Below are 25,822 nucleotides of genomic sequence, written 5' to 3' on the forward strand. Positions count from 1 at the left end.
GGAAAGGCAGCAGAAATACCTCACTAAACGAATCACAGGCCTAAAGCATATGCCCTATGTTGACCGCCTTAAAAAACTCCAGCTATGCTCTGTCACATATCGTCTACTCAGAGGCGGTCTCTTCTTAACATACAAGGCCATGTCAAACCCAGAGCTGTTGGACATGCTACACTTAAAAATATCCCAATCCCTCAGAGCCATATGCTCCAGAGATTTAAACCTTGTCATCACAGTAAACAAAACATGCTGGAGTGATAGGTTCCTGTCCAGAGACTCTCTATACTCTGGAATAGACTGCCCATACATGTCAAGCAGACCACCTCTTTGGCCATCTTCAAAAGGAACCTTGATGATTGGATGGGAGAAATGAAATTCACCCAGGGGATCATGTCAGTCACCCTGCTAGACAGGGGTCCAGGGAAGTAAATAGTGTGGGAAGAAATAGCCAGGGAATTGTTATGGCTAGGGCCCTAGGGCCTATAGCCTAGTACCAACCTATGAACCTATGACCTTCCAAGTGAGTACCTTAAAATTTCTGTCTGTAGTATTGTCTATCCTATCTAAAGCCTTAGAAATAGGTCAGTCCTTGAATCCTACCTTCCCTTTTCCGGGAAAAAAAAAAATCACACATTTCCCCTCTACACAAAGGAGGAAATTCAACAAACATTACTAACTTTATACCTAGATCAATCTTATCTACCCCTTCCAAACTACTTGAAAAATGTATTCAAAAAGAATTGCTAAATGATCTTCTGTAGGAAGAACTCATAGTTCCCACATACCTGAGCTTCTGTCCCTCCCACATTATTAACACTGCACTTCTAACCTTTATTGATACTGTCAGTAAGCTAGAGATTATGGCAAACTGGTCTCATCCTTATTTCTAGACTTATCTAAAGCCTTTGACAGTTTGTCACAGCAAACTTCTACTTCAAATGGCCTAACTAGGTCTATCTCAGACCATGCTTCTATGTTTCAACAGCTACCTAAGCAATAGGTATCAGTCAGTAAGATGGCACTGCACCCTGTCTCCATGCCTCCCAGTCACCAGCTGTGCACCACAAGTCTGTATCCTTTATCCCTCCATTTAACATTCTCGGTAACACCCTCCACGCATACAGATGTAGACCACCATAATACAGTATACAGATGACTCCCTATTCATATGCACATATGACAAACTAGCACATCTCCATAAAAATACGTAGGAAGCTTTAACAGCCAGTGAAACATGGCTCTCAACTCATGCTTACCCCTCAAAAAATACTTCTTTTTCCCCAAATCCTACTCTCATGAAAAAAATAAATAAACAAAATTCTCTCTCTTAATAGTACAACCATTGAAGTCACTTCTCATAGCAAATTATTAAGGATGATAGTGTATGATAATCTTAAAACTGACTTGCATATACAAAATTGCATAAAAAATCACCAAAAACTAGGGATGCTTTACAGAGCCAAAAACATTCTCACCAATGCAGCTAAAAGTACACTTGCCACTTCTTACCTCCTGTTTTCACTACTTTATAGTGCTGCCATCTGTACTAACCTCAAAGCATCACAAAAATCAAAACTTGAACAATGCTATAAAAAGTTACTAAATTTGCAGCAAATACTCCTTTTAGAACTCACCACTGTATAGCACTAAATGCCTAAACTGGGTTGAACTATCCCATCAACTAACAGATTTACAACTTCTTTCCACCTATAAAATTATCCATCATCCAGCTGCTTGTCCAGCACTAAATTCTTCACAGGTATGTTCCAAACTGGTTATTATGATCCAATAACCAAAAACTCCTCCCTGTCCACACACCTATACGATTTGCTGGCATGTTCTATACTCATACCATGTTGCTAAGGCCTAGAATTCCTTAGCTGTACCCAACAAGTCAATACTCCCCCTTAAATTCTTTAAAACCATTCTGAAAGACTTCTTAGTCAAAATCTGGCTCTGTTCTTGCTCAACCCCAGGATAAACAATCTCCATAAATATGAACAAGTACTCAAACTTATTAAATACCTTCTAACACTCCCTTCTTCTCTCACTTTTGTACTTTAATCAGTTTTCCCCAAATCTCTAACTATGCTATAACTCCAACTTTTCTCTCACTTTATATTGCAGTTCCTGTTTGTACTATACCAACTTACCTTAAATTTCTCTATAAACTTGCAAAAATTTCTCAAAATATGAAATCATTGTCATATACGTTGTATGTATTTTTAAACAATGATTTTACATTATATCTAATTTGGTATACTTATTTAAGTTGCAGATGTTTTTGTATTATTGTGAAGATTGTAAGAGTATTGTTCTTTACTTTGGAGCTATTCTTCCCAGGCGCCCTCTGAAAATGGGTGCCTACTCAGTTCCCAGTAATCAGTTGTCAATAAATAAATAAATCACAACATTTCTGGGCATACATTAGCATTTGTACCATGCACACTACCTTGTGCTTGTGCCTCAATGGTTATATGTGTGTGTGGATACATATGTATACATAAACACATACACATATCTATATCTATATTTATATATATATATATATATATATATATATATATATATATATATATATATAAATAAATAAATATACTACACCTATAGCACACAGACACATAAAAACACACGTGTGTATGTGTGTGTGTGTGTGTGTGTGTGTGTGTGTTTGTGCATGGGCATTCATATGTGTGCATGTGTGTGTGTGTGTGTGTGTGTGTGTGTCTATTCATATAAATATATATATATATATATATATATATATATATATTTTTTTTTTTTTATATATATATATATATATATTACATGTATAGCACACATACATGCACATAAACACACACGTGTGTGTATATGTGTGTGTGTGTGTGTGTGTGTGTGTGTACATGTGTGTGTACATGTGTGTGTGGACAGGCATTCATGTGTGTGTGTGTGTGTGTGTGTGTGTGTGTGTGTGTGTGTGTGTGTGTGTGTGTGCGTGTGTGTGTGTGTGTGTGTGTGTCTGTTTATATTTCTGTGCCCCTGAATTTGTGTGCATCTCAGTGTTTATGCATGAATATTTATGAGTGAGTATGCATGTGTGCATGGGGGGATCTGGAGCCTTAACATTCTCCTTCACCATTTTGTCAGACAAAACACACATCTAACAACATAATGCTATTCTTTGGTGAGAACACTGTTATGAAATACTCTGTTTCTTTAACTGGAGGTGGGATATGGAGGAAATTCCAACTGGAGTGTGACATTTTTGCATTGCATTTTATAGTGACAAAGAAATACCAACAGTTTTATTTTTGCATGGATAATTCTAAAACTGACAGCTAATTATTGCTGTGGTAAGTATAAGATGCAGCTCAAATCCCTTAATTAATAGACATTGTAGTACTTTTCAGCTGGGCTGCCTGTGCTGTGATACTTTGCGTTATGCCTTATCAGAGAGAACATAACACCATTTTGCAGTAATAAGCACTGTTCTGAAATACACAAACTGTATCACTGTAGCTGTGATATTTTGATTTGCTCTATATAGCAACTGAAAAATAAACTTTTGCAGCAAGGCTAAGACATGGCTTGCAGTCCACATCTTAACTGCCAGCACAAACTTTTATAATACTAGAGTAAAATGGTTCTGATTCATGAAGAGTCTGAGTTGTCTTGTTTGTAACCAGGGTTAATGTATTATTATCATCCCAGTAATTCTACTATATGCCCAGTCAAGTTTCAGACTTCATGAAGAAAGTTTTAAAAGATAATTACTTTCCTAAAGGATGTAATTGCAATTTTTGCAGTTCTAACCTTTTGACTACTACGTGCTTACATTATAAACCGCACTTTAGAGATGCAATCTAAGAGAATTCAAGAACATGGCATAGAACATGACTAACACTGTAAAACCTGTGCAGTTTTAAAGCATACATTCCATGTAGCACCGGTGGGAGCGCAGGGGTATAGGTTAACTTCTGCTGCAGGAAGTAAAATACAGTAGTAACATGAAGTGTGAGAGGTAGAACAGGGTAATCTGTGCTGCATGAGGTAATGTACTGTGATAGTAATAGTGTGAGGGGTGATAAGTTCACTTCTGCTGAAGGTGGATATATAGAGTAGAATCAGCAGTGTGAAAAGGGATACAGGCTCATCCTTGATGCAGAAGGTACTGTAGAGTAATAGCAGCAATGAGAGAGGGGATACAGGCTCACATCTGCTGCAGCAGGTAATGTTTAGTAACAGCAGCAGTGTGAGAGGGGAGAACAAGCTCACATCTCTGCAGTAGGTAATGTGTATTAACAGCAGCAGTGTGTGATAGGGATAGACTCCCCTGTGCTATAGGAACAATGTAAAGTATCAGCAACAGTGTGAGAGGAGAGTACAGGCTCACCTCTGTTGCAAGAGTAATGTACAGTAATAGTAGTGTGTGTATATGTGTGTGTGTGTGTGTGTGTGTGTGTGTGTGTGTGTGTGTGTGTGTGTGTGTGTGTGTGTGTGTGTGTGTGTGCGTGTGTGTGTGTCTTGTGTGTGTGTGTGTGTGTGTGTGTGTGTGTGTGTGTGTGTGTGTGTGTGTGTGTGTGTGGGGAGAGGTAGACTCACCTTTGATGCATGAGGCAAAGCACAACTGTAGCAGCAGCATGAGAGGGGGAGTAAGTCACCTCAGGTGCAAGAATAATTTCAATTACTAAAAGTAGGGAATGAGGAAATGGGGACATGTTCACCTCTGCTGTAGCAGGTAAGGCACAGTGGTAACAGTGTGAGAGGGGAGGCAGGCTTACTTCTGCTGCAGGAGGTAAAGTATAGTAGTATAACACGCAGTGCCAGAATACACCTGTGAAAGAGAAAAAACTGTCTATATAGCTTGAAGTGAGATTTGTTTGTTCCTGCAACAGTCTGGATTTTAAAAGGAATCATTCAATAAATGGTGACCAGATATTTTTATAACCATACCACTATGCTAACAAAATATCATGTTGTAGTTGCATTTTGTATAACAGAAAATAATGTCCTCCCTGAGAAATTTCTACTCTCTCATAGGCCACATTTACAAAGATAATATGCTGTTTGGCTGACACATTTACAGCATTTCTCTGTAGGAGCAGATCACTGATTGTTGGAATACAGATAAACAATTGCACTTCACCAGCCTGTAGGAGAAGACTCACAGAAATGTGTAACAAGACTTACAAAGGATACACACCTTGGTCTGTAAGGGAAAAACCATGGGTGGTGAATGTCACTGTACCAGATAAGGGCATTCTAGAGCACTGAGTGGTAGTCATCCACTATTAGCAAGTATCCCAGACAAAGATCAGCAAATGGTAATGATGTACACTACGGCAGTATACATATCAGCAGCCATGCACTTACAATGTGGTTGCAGCTTGCTTAATAACTTAATCACAGCATGTAAACCACTTTCAGCAACACAAGCATGAATATTAGGGCAAAAAACACCTGCCACTGGTGTAGTATTGACAGTACCATATGTGTCTATTTTGGTTAGCATCTGTGTGTTTGAAATAATTGTCGCTTGCTGACAAGTGACACAGATGCTATAAAGAGAACTTCAGATGACCAGCCGCCTAGTATTCATGTTTGGGGTGTTATATCTGCTAGGTCATTAACACACCCACCCACACACATGCAACCACATATACACACATACACTTTTGTTATGTGTTTTGATTTATTACTCTGATAATGGCGTTTTTTTCTCTTAACTGCTTATTTTTCTACAGTAGTTTGAAAAGCTCCAGATGAAAAATACTTTATAAATATGGTTTCATTGATTCATTCATCCACTCCAGCCATTCTTTGTTTTTACTTTAATTCCTTGATTCATTCATCAATTCCTTGTTGCATGACTAGTAAACAAAGATATGCCAATCAGAATTATAATCTGCATCAGTATTAGTAACAATGGTTTGCAAGCACGTACATTGTTTTTTTTTCAATTTACCAGTCCTGATTTTCTGTTTTAATGTATGCTATAAATTATTATCACATTATCCTGGGAATTAATTGGCTGCCACACAAATCCTACTGATAGAGGCTACAACACTTCTTTAAGGAGGCACTGACACTGTCTACAAAATCCCCCAAAATCAGAATAGATGCACCATAAAAATATAAATGACAAATTCTGTCTGCACAGTCAAGGTTTGAGGTTCATAACAGTTGTGCATGTCCTGTTAGCAATGCTTGTAAACTGCAGCAAACCATACAGGCTTCAAATCTTAGAACAAAGTACTAGAAAGGATTATGTGAGTCACAATTCTTTAATATGTGTGTTTATTAAGTTTGTAAGTTTGCAATTTATTAATGGAATTTTCTTTTTACTTTTCAGTTGGTATGGCTGGGAATAAATGCCTTTCTTTTTGTGAACTCCTATTTGGTATATGATGTTGGACCAAAATACTACTATACTAGACAAATCCTTGGAGTAAGTATAATATAGTATACCTTCAAAATAATGCTTAAAGAACTATAAAGAAGTATTTCATGTTCATATGTCTAGTACAAACTGTAGTATTCTTATAAAAAATTATCTTTTCCTGATATTACTTCATAGAATAACTTTCAAATAGTTTACCCTGGGATTTAATAATGCCTACACTAAGTTTACACTATCTGTACACCGTTCTGAGTGAACAGACAACAGAGGCATAACTCACACCTTCTTTCTTCTAATTTTAGTTTTCCTACTGAATGTCTTACAGCTTTAAATACTGACAGGGATTCATAGAGGTTACCACAAAGTTTAGACTACATGTACACTTAGTTTAATCTTTCTAAGTGACTAGGAAGCACAAAATATGTGGTACGATTGTTCTTGAATACATATTGTGTACACTTAGTGTAAGCATTAATGAATCTGGTCTAATATCAATATTAGCATGATTATAATAACATAAATGGGACTGTAGTTCACAAAAGTGGAATGACTGAAACACAAAAGGATTTAAAAGGTATATATTTGTACTTAAATAAGTAGCTGCCGTTGTAAAATCCAGACTCCTGTAATGTGTCTGTCATGGTTATCTTAGGAAGCATCCATGAACAATGAGGGATTGTCTACAAAAGGGGAGAATCCACTTGGGAATGAAGACTTGTGGAGGTGAAAGAAAGAAAAGATGGCAAGATATAATAGGATATGGAGCAGGAGTTTTCTTATAAGAAGATCAGGAACAGGGGATAAATAAGAATGGGGTAACCGTATGTGAAAACAGTATAATATCTTGCACTGTAACTCGGGCATTTCCTAATCTCTTCTCCACTCACAAGCATTTTCTTAATTTATTTTTCCTAAGTATCACAAAACATATCTTCTTTACTTCATTGTCACTGTTCACAAGCCCAAAGATCACGCTCCATTAGAATTATCCCTTTAACTGTGTTCTTTCCATTCCAATGTCTTTCAGTACTCAAGCTAATATTTTAGATCTCTAATGCAGTTAACTTTACTCTCTTTTCTGTTTCAAGACAAAATAAAGTCTACTGAGTTATAACTAGTTTAAGCCTGGAAAACTGTACATTGCAGGACCTTGGAACATGGATAGATAATTCTCTTACCATTTGCCCATCACATTGCAACAGTGGTTAAGAAATCCTTTTACCTAGAGTAGCCTGTTGCAAAATATATTTCATATAGATCCAGGGAAGTACTTTCACTTCTATATTCTGTATTAAACCAGGCCTATATTCAAATGCAATGCCCCTTTTGGAATGTACTTTATTATGCATATCAAGCAACTGGAAAGTCCTCAGACATTCCTAACTAAAAAACAAAACAAAAAATAAATACAGGCAAAAAAAGGTAAGAGCTACTAGGAGTGGTTAGAAGCATTGTCCCTTTAGTCAATGCCATATAGATTCCTTAGAGGTAATCTGTGCCTTGCCTTTCAGGCCATTAGAGGTCCAGTAGTTTAAGACCTCTTATGTCTCTACAAATCAAACAGCCTCACTAACACTAGAACCAGTGATCTAAACTTACTTCAGCAAATAAACAAAACACGGTGGTGATTCAGATTTGTCACGCAAAGCTTACCCCTTCCTTTAAAACAAACTTCCAGCCCAAAATAAGCAATACAACATACTTTCTTCCTTCAAAAAGGAGTTAAGCAACTGTCTGGGTTTCCACAAATATGCCCCTGGTATGACTTATCTGTTGTTACTTGAAGAAGGAGGTAAAGTCTAAAGATGGGTACTGGTGGGTTGTAAATGGACACAGTCCAGTTACCTTATATTTTCTATTCTGTTCTATTCTGTGATTCTAATAAATAATGGAAATAGCAGGGGTAGTGCAACATAAGATGCTTCTGTATGTCATATTGACACCAGGATTGATAAACTTAAGCATTAGCATAACTTAATATAATGAAGCTTAATTGCATCACATGACACAGACAGCTATAAAAATTTTCTCTAAAACTCAAGACATTTTAAACTCTGATGCTAAACCTGGAATCAATACGGTGGTAAGCCTAAAACCTGTTCTGATAAAGAAACAGATGATTTTACAGAAATTAACTTGTTTATGTATGTTTAAATGTATTTTTTAGGTATGTTCTATGCGGATGTTTTTATACCTGTTGGGGATTTGTATTTTGTATGCATCATTTACTTGAGTTTTAGAGAAAATTTTGATAGCTGGCTGTGTCATGCGATGCAATTAAGCTTCATTATAAAAGGAAAAGGAAGTGTTTTGTTCTGTTGGCAAACACTGAGGAAGGATGCATGTCTGAAAGCTTTGTGTTTTATTGAAGAAGTTTTGCTGTATTGAAGCTGCTATCAAGTGTTTCCTTACACTGGAAGTTTTCTGTGTTTGATATTGGTGTGACAGTGAAGGTTTACCATTGTGCTGATGGATACTTTTCTGTATCAGCCTGAGTACTCAGACCATGTACCACTGGGTCTACACTTAGGGGGTGCTGTCTATAATGTAATTGGCAGGGATACCAACTTTCCAAAGGGAATAATAATGCATTTTTTGCATTTTGTTTTAATCAGTGGCTTTGGCACCAATCATTTGTCTGTGTTAACCCTGTCTACAGTATATTGGCATCAATGAGGGTCTCAATGATTGTTCCTAATTTGCATTCATAATTTGAAATAGTCAGTGAACTTGGTCAGCCATATGCCATGGCTGTCCTAGACTTCTCATTTGAATTATAAGGCTTCAAATCCTAGCTCAGTGATAATCTATTTGTAATCAGGATTTTGCATCCTGAAATGAGGACTAGAAGATTATAACATAGCAGACATCAGAGTGGACTAAGTAGAGTGCAGCAACTTAAAAGTAGAGCAAACAAAATTATTAATTGTAATTAACCAGAAGTAATGGCAGCTGCAGACTGAAAATATGTGCATTGGACTCCCACCCCCCACCCTTCATTCCATGACAAATATCCACAAATTTGAACATATGATGTTCTTAATTTGCCCCTCTGTACATTTAGTGGACCTGCTCAAATCAAACTTTATTATGCTTGAGAGGGATCCTATTTTTATTCATTACTAGGTGCCAAAAAGCATGATTATTTACTTAGTTTTGTAGGAGGCAGTCATTTATCTAGTTTGTACATAAAACATATGCTGCTTGTCAACTGTAAAAATACACCATTGGCATAAATACAACAGCCATACCGCTACAAGTCTATGTGTAATCAGCACATATATTTGAGATCTAGTTTATTTACACAGAACTGCATGAGTTACAGTTTCTGTTGGCTATAGTCTGTTCTCTGCTTTGCAACACAAACTGTGGTTTAAACTATTCATTCTTGGTGTGCTTTCATAAAAATGCTTCTTTCTTCATTTTATGGTCACCTTGCACAAGCTAGGTACAGTTATGAAGTAAATATAGCAGAAGATCTTGTTCAAGAGATTATAGTAACAATTATAACATTTGCTGGAGTCAAGACATAGAGGGATGAAGCCATGACTGTCATCCAACTGAGTGGGTTCATTTAGTGTCCTGGGAGTATTAGGAGCCTTCCTGTAGAGAGATGAATAGAGACTTGATACTTATTCACTCTCCTGGGAAGGGGGAGGGGGAAGGTTTGAGGGCATGTTCAGGATATCTCTCAATAATTTCCCCCTGGTGGAGACCATGGACTTAATAGGGCTCATGTGCTCAGAGGAGAGGGGTTGAGTTGCCTAAGGGGATGCATCAATTGCAGATTTGAGTGACACTCTCACATTACACAGGCACCCCTGATGTGGTGGTTGCACACAGGAGATGTAGTTAGGGCATATACCAAAATGCTTCTCTGATGGCTGCTTGTGTGATGGCCATATCGCAGTCAACCCTTGCCCAATTGTAATTGAATAGGAATAGTCATGGCGATTAGCCATATGCAGGTGTAGAGAATTACTTTGTAAAGATAAATAAATAAGCAAACCAGAACATCTGAGTTTATCCACCTTTTGTTTTCTCTCTTACTGGTCAGATTTTCTAAGATTTATTCTTCTCCCTGCATGGAGTAATGCAGCATTCCCATAGGAGTTAATAATGGAGGTGGATTGAGGTAGCAAAATATACACTGCACTGGCCATTTCCATTGGCATAGAGGGAGAACGCCTGAATATGGCCAAGACAACTAGTGTTTGATTAGTGGCATGGGTATCTGCTAGAGCTGGCATTGGGAGGATGGGCGATTTTATCCTTGAAGGGGGGGGGGTCTATTAAAGCTGTCTTAATGTCACAAGTTGATGGAGGAGTTACAATGCAAAGGATGGTCCAGGCCAAGAATTTAGACATCAAGATGTCAACACAGCAGCTCTCACTGTAGGAGCACAAGTGAGTATACTGACACAGGAGAGACATGGTGACTTTCACGGGGATGCAGGCCACAGGTCACATTTCTCCTGCATAGGGGAGGGGTGAAGCCCATGATAACTGAGCCACCATTACCAGAATGCCAGTGAGGGCTTTGTCTCCCCAGCTGTTACCCTTTTTGGTAATTACACTGAGCGAGTGTTGGTCACTCTGGTGGGGGAAGGCTTGATGATTACCAGACCCAGTGTCAAAAGACATAAATAAAACATATACAGGCACTGATTCTCCTTTTCATTGTTTCTTCAAGCTAGGAATCTCTGCAAGAAGATAAACACTTAGTGTTGAGCCAAGTGCCTTATCAGGATAAAGACATTTCATCACTGAGAAACACCTTTCAACGAAAGTAATCTAGAACAAACACTAGCTTTAATCAGAATTCCCATACTTGGACATTTGTGTTACAATGACCTCTCACTATAGATCTATTATTATGGTAAGTATGTTATGCGACTGTAGTGTCTCCTTCAGGGAAGTTTCCAGCCACACTAAATCACAGTACTCAAGTAAACTCCTAAGCAGTATTTGGTTACAGTTATGGTTACTCCAAGGGAGGAGAACAGTTACTAAATCCCCTGTAGGACATCATTAGCTTCCCCTTTTTTCCTATTTTTTCTACATAGGGTCAGGGTGTCACATCAACTGTCACCATCTTATTGATTCATTGCCACTCTCCTGTCATCTTCAACAGGCATTTAGGGTCATAGGTGTTTACTAGGCTTACGACCACAAGGGCCTTTTTAAGCCTAGCCATGCATCCCAAACCTCTGACAATTTCTGATACCCTTGATAAATGTAAGCATGGGCCACGGAGATGAATCATTTACAGGTTACCTGTTTGCATCAGAGACATAGGTCACAAATCAGGGATGCATTTCTGGTTTCCCATCCAATTGTCCAAGTTGTACTTGAATTGGATTAGGGAGGAACTCTGCTTCACATGGATGGGGAGCCTGTTCCATAGACTGGGTAGTCCCTGGGATACATACCTATCTCTCCAACAGATCTTATTTATATCACAGGCAAAGTTTAAGTCTTTAGAATAGGTAATTCTGGTACTGTTTGTTTTGTGGATATGCAGGAGGTCCATCAGAGTGGGGTCTGACAATGCCCTGTATGCCAGGCATAGATCTCCCCTCAAAAGCCTGTAGGAGACAGAATACAGGGATAGGGCCCCGAGGCAGTCTGCATAGAACATATTACTTATGCCTTGTACTCTTTTAGTGAGGAGCATCTGTGGATGTTCCAGTTGTTGCATGTGCCTGGTTAGGTACATACCAAAGGGGGGATTGTACTCAATGATAGTTCTGATGAATGCCAAATACAGTGGAATAATGAATTCCATGGACTTAGATGCCATACCTTTGTTTTTAAGCTGTACAACATAGAATGATTTCCTCACCACTGTAGACACGTGATGATCAAAGGCTAGATTACTATCTATGTGTGTCTCTAAGTCGTAGGTTTGCTGTTTGCAATCCATCTATCCATCTTTTAGATGGACATCCTTGTATCCTCTTGCTGCTTTCTACCTATTTCTCCTAGATCTTCTGCACCATTTTGTCTTCTGCTTTCCTGCATATGTACCCATGCCACAGAATCTGTTCTCATTCACTCTGGTGCAATTGGAGCTAGCTTGGCTTCTGCTCTGATGTTGTCATTTCTTCATATGTCCCATAGTGTGCATCCTACCACCAATATAACGCACTACATCTCCATCATTTCTAGCCTCCTCAACTGCTAAGCCTTTACTGCCCTAGTTTCTATGTCATAATGAAGTATTGGTCACACCACTGTTTTGTACACTTTACTTTTTATCTTCTTTGGTATTCTTCTGTCACAGATTATCCCTGACATCCTGTACCTGTTGGCCTCAACACCTCTGCTTCTAGACAAAACCTCCTCTTTCAGACTTCAGAAAAGCAGTGTGCTTTTCAGAGAGGCCTTAGTAGCATAAAGCTACTGTTCGTCCTTTAATAGTTTGCCAGCTCTTCAAACATTATTTCTATAAAATCAGTTTTACATATTGCTTACATCTTGGTGCATTGGAACTTGCTGTTGGAGGTTAATATGAGGTTGTAAAACTTGGAGAGAAAGAAAAAACATTTTTTTGTATTTTTTTAAATTTTCCCCTTTCGCTGACGTGCATTCTCAGAGGTGATATACATAAATACATACACACACACGCACACATATATATATATATATATATATATATATATATATATATATATATATATATATATATATGTCAAGATTGTAGTCATAGTAGCAGCACATGTACATTCAGAATACAGCAGCCATTGCTGCATCCCCATCCTCTTGCAAAAGCAATTTTAGTGTTTTTTGGGATTTTGCTGAGTGACTTGTTGAGGTTATGATTACATTTATTTTAGATAGTTTAGTTATGATGTTTTATATCACAACTAATGGATTTATGCTTCATTAAGGACCTTATAACTTTACCCTTTCACCCCTCTGTCTGTTCCTCCAGATATACTTGAAATTAGCTTACCTCCAGCTATCACAGAAGACCAAGTTCAAATAGTGCTATCAAAAAATAAAAATACTGCATCTGTGGGTCCTGACATTATCCCCCGGATGCATCTTAAATAGCATGAAACACTTACAAAATTGTTCAGTCTCAGCCTTCATACGGGTTTTGTACCAAACGTATGGAGAACAGCTAGAGTTATTCCCCTGCATAAGGAATGACCTTTGAGAGCTCCAGACAGTTATAGACCCATAAGTCTCACTGGACTTATATGCAAAGCAATAAAAAGACTTATCATAGAACTAATCAATCAGGACATAGAGAACCTGAAAACACTGGACCTGTCTCAGCTTGGATTCATCAAGGATGGGTAATCCTTGCTCATCCTGGTGGATTTTTTTTTTTGCAAAGGTCTCCAAAGCAATGGATGAAGACAAAACAGTACACATAGCAGACCTCAACCTGACCAAAGATTTTTGTACAATTCCCCACTCAGGCATTGAAGAAAAGCTAAATAAACTGGGAATAAACCCCTATGTCACCCACTGGATTGCCAACTCACAGATAGGACACAGGAAATCAAAATGGGCAAGTTACCTCCACAGAGACCAGTCACCAGTGGTTTCCCTCAGGCTTCTGTGCTGGGACCTCTCCTGTTTGGTATCTACATTTCTGAAGTAAAAGCAAATACCAAAGGCTCTGGCTAACTAAGTTTGCAGATGACTGCAAGCTAGGAGCAGGCAATGAATTCCCAAATGCATTAGCCATCTGGAGGAAGGTTTGTCCAAAATAAATAGCTGGTGCCAAAATCATGGACCGAAACTAAATCCTAAAAAATGAATGACTGCATCCATTGGGAAGTTATCTACCCCAAGAGACTACTACATTGACAATACACCCCTAAGAGTTGACCCAGTTGTTTGGGATTTGGGAACTTGTATGGACTGCGATCTAATTTCTGACCTACATGTGTCCATTGTTGTAAGAAAGTTCTTCCATTTTGCATAGCTTATAAGCAAAGGGATAGTGTTTAGATCTAGAGATGTCATTGTCCCCCTTCATTCAGCTATCATTATACCAATCATTAAATATAATGCTCTCTTTGGCATGTATCTGTCTAGACAAATACTACAATTGGAATGCCCACAGAGGTATCTTACAAAAAGTATACAAGGCCTAAACAACACTCCCCACATGGACCAATTCAAAGTCCTGTCACTATGCTCAGTTTGCGTACAAATAAAACACCAAACTATAAAAAAAGACAACATGAGAAAAAACTCTCTCTATAGTGTAAACACATTTATTAATCCACAGATATAGCACTTTTGTCTCTGACCATTCAGAGACTTCTTCAGAACCTAAAACCATTATTAAAACCTCTTTTTAAAGAGTAAAAAAGCACATCCCCTGACCCAAAGCCAATCAGCAACGACAAAAGTTAATTAAAACATAAATTTTACATTTTTGAATTGACCATGCCTAATAACCTACAACTCTAATAAAATATTTCAGTACATCTCACCAAATAGAAAACACATTTAATATAAATACATAAATAAGTAATTAACCAACCACCTCTGCCTAAAATTATAAATATATATATATATATATATATATATATATATATATGGGTGTGTGTGTGTGTGTGTGTGTGGGTGTGCGTATATATATATATATATATATATATATATATATATATATATATATATATATATATATATATATATATATATATATATCACAGTCTTATATATATTGTCAAATAAAATAGTTGGGATATGACCGAGCCATATATACTGCATCTCTCCAAAAGTCTTTAATCTTAAAAAACATGCAGTTGAGAGACAATCATTGATACTAGGCCATTGTGTGACATTTACTCTAAGTTGCCATAGGGCTTCTTGTTTTTCTAAATATAATGTCCATGGATATCACCCCAAATACCTACATCAAGAACTTCTATGATATAAATTTAAATGAATGATTATTGAACTCCATACAATGCTTGGCTAAAGCATTTGTATCTTTTTTTAACATATCCCTTAATTGCTCATAAATCCAATTTTTCAATTTCCTCTCGGTTTTTCCGATGTAAAAACATGGAGACATTAGACAGAATGCACAATAGATGACCTTTTCTGTATGGCAGGTGGATTTCTTATTTAGTTTTACCACTACATTATTTATACTAAATGAAGAGCCTTCCAAAATATAAGGACGGTAGTTACAATCACCACATTTTTTCATAACACCTCTAAATGGCCCTTTATAATTCTTTTCTAAAATATTTTTTAAGGCACCTGCCTGTCTGGTACACAGTATTAGGTTTTTCCCCAGTGCAATGTCTAATATCTTTATTATTAGAAACAACAATCCAATTTTTAAATAATTCATCAGCAATTTGTTTACTAGACTTATTAAATTATGTAATACAAGCACTTTGAAACTGATTATTCTTCACCCCAAAATTCTCATTCATAAACTTATTGTCATTTACTGTAATATTAGTATTAATACTAATATTGCTATCCAATGAATGCCCTGTTAATAATCACCTCTACCTGAGAGTGTGAAAGTAAAGGTTTAAAATGACCCCTCTTTTATTAATTATCTCTACCATAACTTCATTAATTAAATTACTGGGGTATCCTCTTTTTAAAAGCATACCCTTAAGTAAGTCACAGTCATTCAAAAAAGCTTAGAGTAACCATACGAGCAGCCCTTACAAATTCCCCTTAACAACAGCCTTTTTCTGCCTATAGGGGTGTGAACTATCATAATGCAAAGAAGCTATTAGAGTATGTTTCCTTTCTGTATATTTCAGATGTAAAAACCTTTAAAGAAGCATTATTAACCAACTTAACATCTAAATAAGAAATCTCATCATAACCAATATTATGTGAAAATTTCAGAAAGGTAATAGAATCATTGAAGTATTCTAAAAATTCACCAATAAAATTCTCAGGTCCATCCCAAAAATAAATATATCATCCAAAAAGCGAATATAAACTCTACAGTGCAGGTAATAAGGTGAACTGAATAAATATTTCTTCTCCCACTGTAGCATGACTATATTTGCATACAGCCCACTGCAAGCAGAACCCATAGCCACACCTTCTGTTTGGAGAAAAAGTTCATTTTCAAAAAATATGTAATTGTTATGCAACACTGTCTCCAACAAATATTCATACACATTAATTGCACTTTGTGATATCCTCTTCTCTACTAAATATTCACAAAACCATTCCAGAGATAGAGTGTGAGGTATAACAATATATAGATCTTTTATGTTGACTGTAATATAAATACCAGAATCTAAGTACTCAAGTCTGTTAATCTTATCAAGAAAATCCCATGAGTCTTTACACAAATTTAATTCACCAGCCACTATAGATTTCAGTTTGATGTCTAAAAACTTAGCCAGGGGTTGTGTAATTGACCCCCTAGCATCAACTATAGGTCTCATGGGTGGATTTAACAGGTCTTTATGAAGTTTAGGGAGGTGATAGTGGATGGTGAGCTTACATTTGACCTGCATCTACAAAACAGTATAAGAAAAACTCATCAAAAACTAGGGTTGCTTTACAGAGCCAAAATCTTTCTCACTGACACAACTAAAATTACACTCACCACTACTTATCTCATCCCCACACTTCCTTATGGTGTTCCCATCCTTACTATCCTCCAGGCTTCACAAAAATTAAAACCTGAACAATGCTAGTCACAGTTGCTATATTTGCAGCAAATACCCCTTTCGGAACCCACCACAGTGTAGCACTAAAAAGCCTAAATTGGTTAGAACTGCCTTATTAATTAACATATACACAACTTCTTACCACCTGTACAACTATCCAGCATCCATCTGTCTGTCCAGCACTAAAAACGTTCTATTCTACACAACTATGTTCCCATATGATATAGATATGTCAGAAATGGTACTCAGATTTTGATCCAAATGAAGAAAATAATGTGTAATAACAAAACAGTAGAATGAGAAGGCTGGGAGCAGACAGAAACCAGAATAAGCAGGATGCCTTTGATGAACCTGCATGTCCTCCCTGCATTCACGTGGGTTTCTGCCGAGTACTCCGGTTTCCTCCCACATTACAAAGACATGCTTCTGGAGTGTTTCTCCCCGGTGTCCACCAAAAATAGGCTCTGTCCTAGTTGGACTTTTCTGGACAACAAATGTTAAATAAACAAACCAACAAATAAATAAAGTAATTAAAATAAATAAATAAATAGATTAACCTTGCCAGTGTCAGAAGACAAATCATATTTCCACCTAGCAGCATGTGTACTTATTTTTAACTTTGGAATTTGCACATCAAATCTGCTAGCAGAGACATACACTCTGCTATATAATGGGCAATCTTGGTAAAAATAAATTCACAGGATAAAACAGATAAGATTTAATACTAAAAACTGTAACTGTATAAAAGCATTGCTCCTGCTCCATAAATTAAACATTTATCTACAGATTAATTTTAGTCTTTTGGATTTGCAGGTTTTGTGGCCTTCTGATAGGATTGGGGATTTCTACTTGGTCTGTTGTTTAATTTGCTGTCTGTGTTTGCTTAAGATTAATACCAGATATTATTATCCTATGATTCTCCTTTGGAGGTGCTGTTAAATCAATTGTTTGATCTACATTAATAAGCACAATTCAACAGAAAGAGGCAACAATTTTCAAGGTTGGGTTGTATAATTTACTCTGGTCTGCCCATCTAGTTGGATATTCCCAAAATATTCAAAAGTTCTTCTTCAACACATCAGGCTGTGATCAGAGAACTTCTAACAGGCCTTTATTTCTGAAACAAGTCTGCACCACATCTATTAATGCACTCAGCTCTGACATTACCACTGTAGGAGACGAAGAAAATACCTGACATCTGCTTATACAAGAACAAAGAAAAAATATTTCAGTATTAGCATTTTGATTTTCTTTGGCATATTCACAGAAAAGTAACACTTCTGAAACACAGTACAAGAGCAATTGTTTCAAGGATTAAGCTTTTATGAGGGTAACATTCCTATAATAGGAACCCTGTATTATGCTGCATGGCTTGAGCTGTGAGGTTAGAACTTAGAAGACCCCTGTTCATGCTAATGGATGATGTTACCATTTCTGTCACTTAACTCTTGCCTCCTAGGAGGAATAAATATGTCATGTGCCTCTCACCTCCTCAGGGGGAAAAAAACAGCCAGTTGAGTAGACAGACAGGAAGGCTTGAGTGCCACTAAGGGTGAATGGAAAAAAAAAGAGTAATCAGAAAGTAGTCACTAGTTCAGATGCTCTAAGTAAAGTCTGTTTATTTTCCATCTGCTTTCCAAGACCTGATATTTGTTTTTGTGTTTATTTTCCATTTGCTTTCCAGGCACTGATATTTATTTTGCAGTTTAGTTACGATCTGCTTTCCAGTCCCTGATATTTATTTTGCTGTTTAGTTTCCATCTGCTTTCATGGCCTTGATATTTCTTTTGCTGTTTAGTTTCCACCTGCTTTCAAGGTCTTGATATTTGTTTGGCTGTTTAGTTTCCATCTGCTTTCAAGGCCTTGATATTTGTTTGGCTGTTTAGTTTCCATCTGCTTTCAAGGCCTTCACATTTGTTTTGCTGTTTAGTTTCCATCTGCTTTCCAGGCCATGATATTTAATTTGCTATTCATACAGTCATAAGCTTGCATCTTATTACCAGACAAAGGGTACAGTAAAATGCTAAGGATCACTAAAGAATCAATAGGTAGTAAATGTTGTATTGTGCCTTTGGTTAAAAAAAAAATTGGTAAATGATTTCTGAGGTGGTTGTAGTTTATTTTTTCTAAGGCAATAGGGTAATACTTAAATAGTGTTCGAAGATTGATGGTAGAAAACATGATAAAATCAGTACCAAAGTTTATGTTCTGGTGCAACTGGACAGAATTAACACTGCAAAGAAGATTAACTGTATTTGTTTTAAAAAATGGATGTCTTTGCTATTAGAAGAAATAAGAAAAAAGTTGAATTGGTGAAAGACTGCTAAAAATGAGCTAAAGAGATCTGTTGAGCAATCTCAGCAGTCATTAATACAGAGGAAAAACAGTAGAGCATTTTGAGTCACAACAGAAGATCTGTTTTCCTGTTTATAGATACAACAGCATGCTTACTTACAAACAAAGAAGCAATAGGAAACTAAACAGCTAAAGAGGAATAGCATGAACTGGGGTTTGAGTAACAGAATGTTTTTGTCTGTTTTCTTTCAGTCTGCCCTTGCTTGGGCCCGAGCTCCTGCAGCTTGCCTGAATTTTAACTGTTTGCTCATCTTACTACCTGTTTGCCGAAATCTCTTGTCTTTTGTCAGAGGGTCATGTGCGGTAAGATATGCTTATTCCTATGTGGTGCATTGTTACTCTATATTGCATATGAAATAATTGCTCAGCTTTAGTTTATATAGACAAAAATGGGCCTCGAAGTTGTAGAAGGCAATATTCTGTCTAAAATAATTGGAACATTTCTTTGCATTTTGGATCTTTTTTTTTTTAAGTTTTAGTAATGAATTTGTATTTACCAACATGTATAATGTTGTTAACTTTGCAAGGCGTTAACAGTGAGCAGATTGTTCCATGCTATGAGATGAGTGAGTTATAATGAGTTGAAGACATGGGGACACTAGTTTTTGGAATAGGTGTCATTGTGCTGAATTCCTGAGTTGTATCAATCACAGTCATCTGCAAGTGTATGAGGGATCCTTATTATTAGCATTATTATGTTATTAGTTTCTTAACTAGGTAATCAAAATAAATACAAAAGCCTCCTTTCTGATGTGATTATGAGATACTCTCTGGGTAAATGACTAGCTCATTGTCACATAATTTACAACTGGAGATTAAGAGAATAAAGCTAGGATTACAGAACAAATGTCTTTCACAGTTGAGGCATTAATCCTCTGTGTTAAAGTGTCAGATAGTGACCATGGTTTGCTTATCATGCACCAGATTGCAAGTTTATTATACAGAATACAGGCCAACATTCACAAGGTGAACAGTGAATCCTATTTTAAATAAAATGTCATTATTAACTGAAAACTCCTCTGGGAAAATGTAGCAGTTGATCTTATTTGTTCATCTAGCTATCTAACTAGCTGTCCATCTAGTAATCTAGCTAGCCATTTATATCATGGCAAATGGCCCTGGGGCCTTTACAAGCCTAGCCCGTAGGATTACCCTGGCATCATGCCACCCAACCTTAGTTCCCAGTCTCTCTGTCGAGTAAAGCCACTGGAGTGATCCCTGGGGTGAATTTTCTATTTCCCATCCACTCATCAAGACTTCTTTTGAAGAGGGGCAGTGAGGGGCTCTGTTTGACATGTATGGGAAGTCTATTCCATAACATGGGCAGTCTCTGTGTTATGAACCTGTCCCTCCAGCACGTTCTGTTGATTGTGGTAATGAGGCTGAGGTCTCTGGACCACGTAGTGTGGAGGGATTGGGATTTCTTCAGCTGTAGCATTTCTAACAGAGCTGGGTCAGACATGGCTTTGTTAGTCAAGCAGCGATTGCCTCTAAGTAGGTGATATGAGACAGAGAATAGTTGGAGTTTTTTGAGTCTGTCCATATCGGACAAGTGTTTAAGGCCTAGGATCATCTTTGTGAGGTACTTTTGTGGCCTCTCCAGTTGTTGCTGGTGTCTAGTGAGGTACATGCCAAATGAGGCATTGTACTCTATGACTAGTCTAATGAAGGAAGAGTAGAGAGAGACAATGACATCTTTCTTCCTGGATGCAAAACCCTTAGTAATGAGATGTACCACATAGAAGGACATTCTGACTGCAGTGTCAATGTGGTGATCAAAAGAGAAGTTGCTGTCAACCTGTGTTCCCAGATCTCTCATAACACCTTCTGTGTTCAGTAGACTACCACTGATGTGATAATTCATGGGAACCAGGTTTTTCACAAAGGGGATGATGACACATTTTTTGGCATTGAGCTTAAGGCCATAGTCCTGACACCAGTCGCTGGTCTCAGTGAGACCTTTATGTAGGATGTCAACATCACTTGGGGAGTTAATAATAGCTCCCAATTTGCAATCATCTGTGGACTTTGTCAGCCAGAGTCCCTTTGTGTTGGCCTGGACTTCAGAGAAGTAGATACCAAACAGGAGAGGACCCAGATCCGAACCCTGTGGGACTCCACTCGTGACTGGTCGGCAGTCTGACTTGGAGTCAGCTACTTTCACACTATGGGTTCTATCTGTGAGCCAGTTTGCAATCCACCTGGTGATATAGGGGTTGATGCCTAGCTTAGTGAGTTTTTCTATGATTCCTGAGTAGGGAATGGTATCATAAGCCTTGGACAGATCAAGGTAGGCTGTATGAGCCACCTTGCCTTCATCCACAGCTCGGGTGACTGACTCAAAGAAGTCAACCAAGTTCAGCATGCATGATCTACCCTTCACAAAACCAAACTGTGTGGGATCCGGAGTATGGAAATTCCCTATATTCTTGTGTATTAGGTCCATGATGATGCGTTCCATAGCTTTGCAAATCAGACTCATCAGGCTAATAGGGTGATAGTTCCCAGGGTCTGTAGTCGCTCCTCCTTTGTGTAGAGGGATGACTGTAGCAGTGTGGCATTTGGTAAGGACAAAGCCTGAGGTGAGGCTGTGATTGAATAGGGCACACAGGTGAGGTGCCAGTTCACTCTGTAGTTCATGTAGAACACAGCCAGGGATATTGTCATGTCCCATAGAAGCTGTATTCTTGGCCTTGGACAGTGCTGTTTTAACCTGTGCAGCAGTAATACTGGGTGTCTGGCAATCTATTGGTATTGTGAGTGGTCCTGGGGGGGAAATGGGTAAAGTTGGCACTGAATCTATCGGCCAGTATATTGGCAATATCTGTTGGCTCGGTATAGGAGGTACCATTGTCCAGTAGCTCAGAGCAAATCTGGGTATTGCCGTGGAGATTCTTTACATAACTATAGAAGGCCTTGTGATTGTTTTTACTATCTGCTGCAATTCTGTTTTCATAGCTAGCTTTAGAGGATTTGATGAGGGGTCTCAACTTTTTGTTGAGGCTGATAAGGGAGTTTTTTCTGTCTTGGGACTTCACCTTATTCTTCAGATTATGTAAGTGAAAGCACATGTTATTCTAGCAGCTCTCTTTTAAGTTTTTTTCTTTTTACAAGAAGTTAGGGATGCATTAAGGGTAAGGACAGCAAGCAGAAACAAATGTTTTGTTCTGCCACTGTCATTTGATAGTCAGTACAGGCAGATTTTATTGCCTAGCATGGAATCCGGACTTAACAACTTTTGCAAGTGTGCTTAACATTTGTTAAGGTCGGGTTGTGTGCTATTCTGGTGCTTAAATGTTTTTTCTTTTTCAGAATATCTGAGTGTAATGAGCATGCTCCATGCACTACATGGATGACTGTATGCAAATCACACACAAGGTCAGTGTATAAACACCAAATAACTTGTTCCCAATTAAGGGATATATATATATATGTATATATATATATATATATATATATATATATATATATATGTACACACACACACATCTACATATCACTTTTACTGCAGTGTAAAAATGGATATATGCAGACCTGTATTTCAACCATTATCTTTATAAATTTCTCTCTGTTTTGTAAAACTGTGAATATCTATCTTGGTAAAACTGTTTTACTCTATGAAAGTACCAAATTGAGTAAGCTGATTTCTATTCTCCAACAAACCAAGTACATGCACAGACACTGTACCAAAAAAGGGATACACTACACTCCTTCGCACCTCTGGAACATCCGAAATAATGTCAGAAACACTTGCGATGGAAAATGCACTCTTTATTGTTGAATTATTGTTAAAATTAAGCTTCCTACGAGCTTTTCGTCGGTTTAAAATTGACCAACTTCCTCAGAAAACATTGATTTCTAATCTACTATACCATCATTTCTAAATGTGCTTTCTGCTCTCTGAGTTGACTATATACTGTCATGTTTTGCTTTAAAAAAATGCTACATGCATTATAAAGTGACTTGTAAACTAAAATGATTTACTCTTGAATTGCTTGTAAATTGCTGTAATTTACCTTTGAATTGTTGGTATTTATATTCATACCTCTCACAAACATTAAATGTTATAGCACTAGCCTTTAGAAATCATAGCAGAAAGTGGAGTATGTTCTTATTTTTCACAGTAGAAGACATTTATATACTAGATCCTATACAATTAGTGTCATGGAATCTTTGTATAGACTTTATTTATTTTATAAGACTGGTACACATAAATAGGTCTGACTTTATGAGGAATATCAATAAATCTAGAAGATACAAGGGTAGATCTGAGGGCCAGAATCAGAGTACTATGCATAAATCATAGCAGCTGAAAGATACTGTATGTTGGTAGTGCTTTTTGCCAGATTCATGGATGAAAAGGGTCCCAGGACCAGACCCCAACCCAATTAACAAATCTAAAATAAATTAATGCAATAGATAATATTTCTTGCAGTATCAAGTCTCAGAGTGAATCTGTCAAAAGCAGAGATTATTCCCGTGAACAAAACAACAAAAACACTTCACATGAGTGACAGCCTGAGTAGCTGGTATAAAGTAAATGTAAAATATTTAGGAGTTCTTATCTTACACAGTCTTATTAAAACAGTTAAAATGACCCTTAATAAAAAAGGACTGCAAACTTATTAAAGTTTACTCTTGGAGCCACCATAAGTAGTCAAATCTGAAGAGAATTAGAGCCTTTAAAATAATAATTTTCCCCAGTATAACATATGTGTTGACACATGCCTATATCTCCCCATAGCATGCTGCAAAAAGTAACACAATTAATTTTAACCTTTATATAGAAAAAGAAAACACACAAGCTCTGAAAAATATTGCATGAGGCCTTGATCAGCTTTATGAGGTATCAACTGTATCTACTCTGTGTCAAAGGGTGGATTACTACATCCGACAGATTGGCTGGATGGAGAACCTGCTTTCTTAGACTCACCTACCTCTCTGCTGACTTTAACCATATCACAACTAAACACACATTATAACACAAGGAGTGAACAAAGTAGTATTGCATAACCACTATAATTTCTACTGGCATAAGGATAGACTAGTTTTAAACAGAAAATGCCTCTTAAGTCAAGGAACATACTAGTATGTTTACTATCATCCTGGTTTGCCAGTAAAAGAAGAAACAATAACTGCTAAATCTTGGAAACAACCAGGAACAAAACTCATCAAATATATATAAAATATTGCTTTGACATTTTTACAAACTTTTGAAGTTTTACAGACAGGATATAGTATACCTCACTTTTGGTTTGGAAGTTAAGAAGTGCCTTTTTGCACTGGGGAAACAGTAAGATTTCTCCCTTCCTTCTTGCCTGTCTCTGTCACCTGGGAAGGAAAGCATCTCTCAGGGTGTATCCCACCAGTCAATGTCTGTTGAAGAGAGGTGACCTGGTTAAAGGCATTCATCTACAAGGAGTCAAGGGCTGCCAGATGGACTAAGTCACTTGTATAATTGAGTCATTCACCCATTGCATGTCCATCAGCTATGTAAAGTTAGAAGCCCAATGAAAAACTTTCATTTGCATTGTTTTACAGTGTGGTACTAAGTGGTCTCCTTACATTCGAAAACGTTATGTCAGTATTCACAGGAGAGTGAAAAAAGAAAGTCAGTTAAAAAAAAAACATATCTCAGCTGCCTAGCACATGACTGTAATGAACTTGACGTAATTGTGAGTACGACAATGTCTGTTCTGTAACCTACTATGGGCTTCACTGCCTATATCTCTGTGCATCTTCATACAGGGAAGATTTGCTGAGATTGTTCTTTTATATGGTTTCTTTTCTGATTTGTGGTGAGCTAAGAGCATGCGTAAAGTCCTTTTGTACAGGAACAGGGAACATCTGTTACTCTTTTGTAATTATTGTTTTTGATTGAATTAATCTGTAGTGCTTCCTGGTTTTGTTTTTGTCTTTGCTACTAAATGGTTCTGTCTGAGTTATAGCCACACTGTATTCCTTTAAAAACATTTCTAATGCATTCAACAAGCTGTCTGTGGGTTACCCCAACACACTCTCTTACTTGTCTGTATGTTAGTTTACATTTTTCTTATCTAATAGCCATTATACAATGTAAGGATGAAAACAGAGGAAAACTAATTTCCTAGTTATCATTTACTCTTTTATTTTATTTTATATTTGTTTTCCAGGGTACAACACTAATCTTCATGGATGTTTTTCAGACTCAGCTCGGGAGCAGTATCTTGTTAAGTGACTTGCTCAGAGTCACACAGTTACGTAACAGAGGCTGTGGGAATAAAACTTTGCACCACTGGATCACATAAACAGCTCATTAACAGCTCCTTACGTAAGCCAACTGCCAGACAAAATGCAAGTGCACAGTTTAAGTACTATGTTACTTACTACATTGAGCACTCTGGTTACACATTCATCTTAACTTTGGTTTAGCCACTTGTATCTTATCCGTGTTAAAGATTTAGTTCAGCATAAT

At 37.3% G+C, this 25,822-nt stretch overlaps 1 protein-coding gene across 1 annotated transcript in view; it reads left to right on the forward strand.

The window, feature by feature from the left end:
* LOC122802686 (cytochrome b-245 heavy chain) overlaps window positions 1-25,822 on the forward strand; it is a 430,240-nt gene that overhangs the window by 69,255 nt on the left and 335,163 nt on the right. Inside the window, exons 2-3 of the mRNA XM_044072409.1 lie at window positions 6,332-6,427; window positions 19,561-19,671. Of these exons, the coding sequence (XP_043928344.1) occupies window positions 6,332-6,427; window positions 19,561-19,671 (207 nt within the window). The remainder of the gene's footprint in view (window positions 1-6,331; window positions 6,428-19,560; window positions 19,672-25,822) is intronic.

This window comes from Protopterus annectens, chromosome 5.part0, assembly GCF_019279795.1.
Source record: "Protopterus annectens isolate FY-2018-M chromosome 5.part0, PAN1.0, whole genome shotgun sequence".
In the NCBI taxonomy this organism is placed as follows: domain Eukaryota; kingdom Metazoa; phylum Chordata; order Ceratodontiformes; family Protopteridae; genus Protopterus; species Protopterus annectens.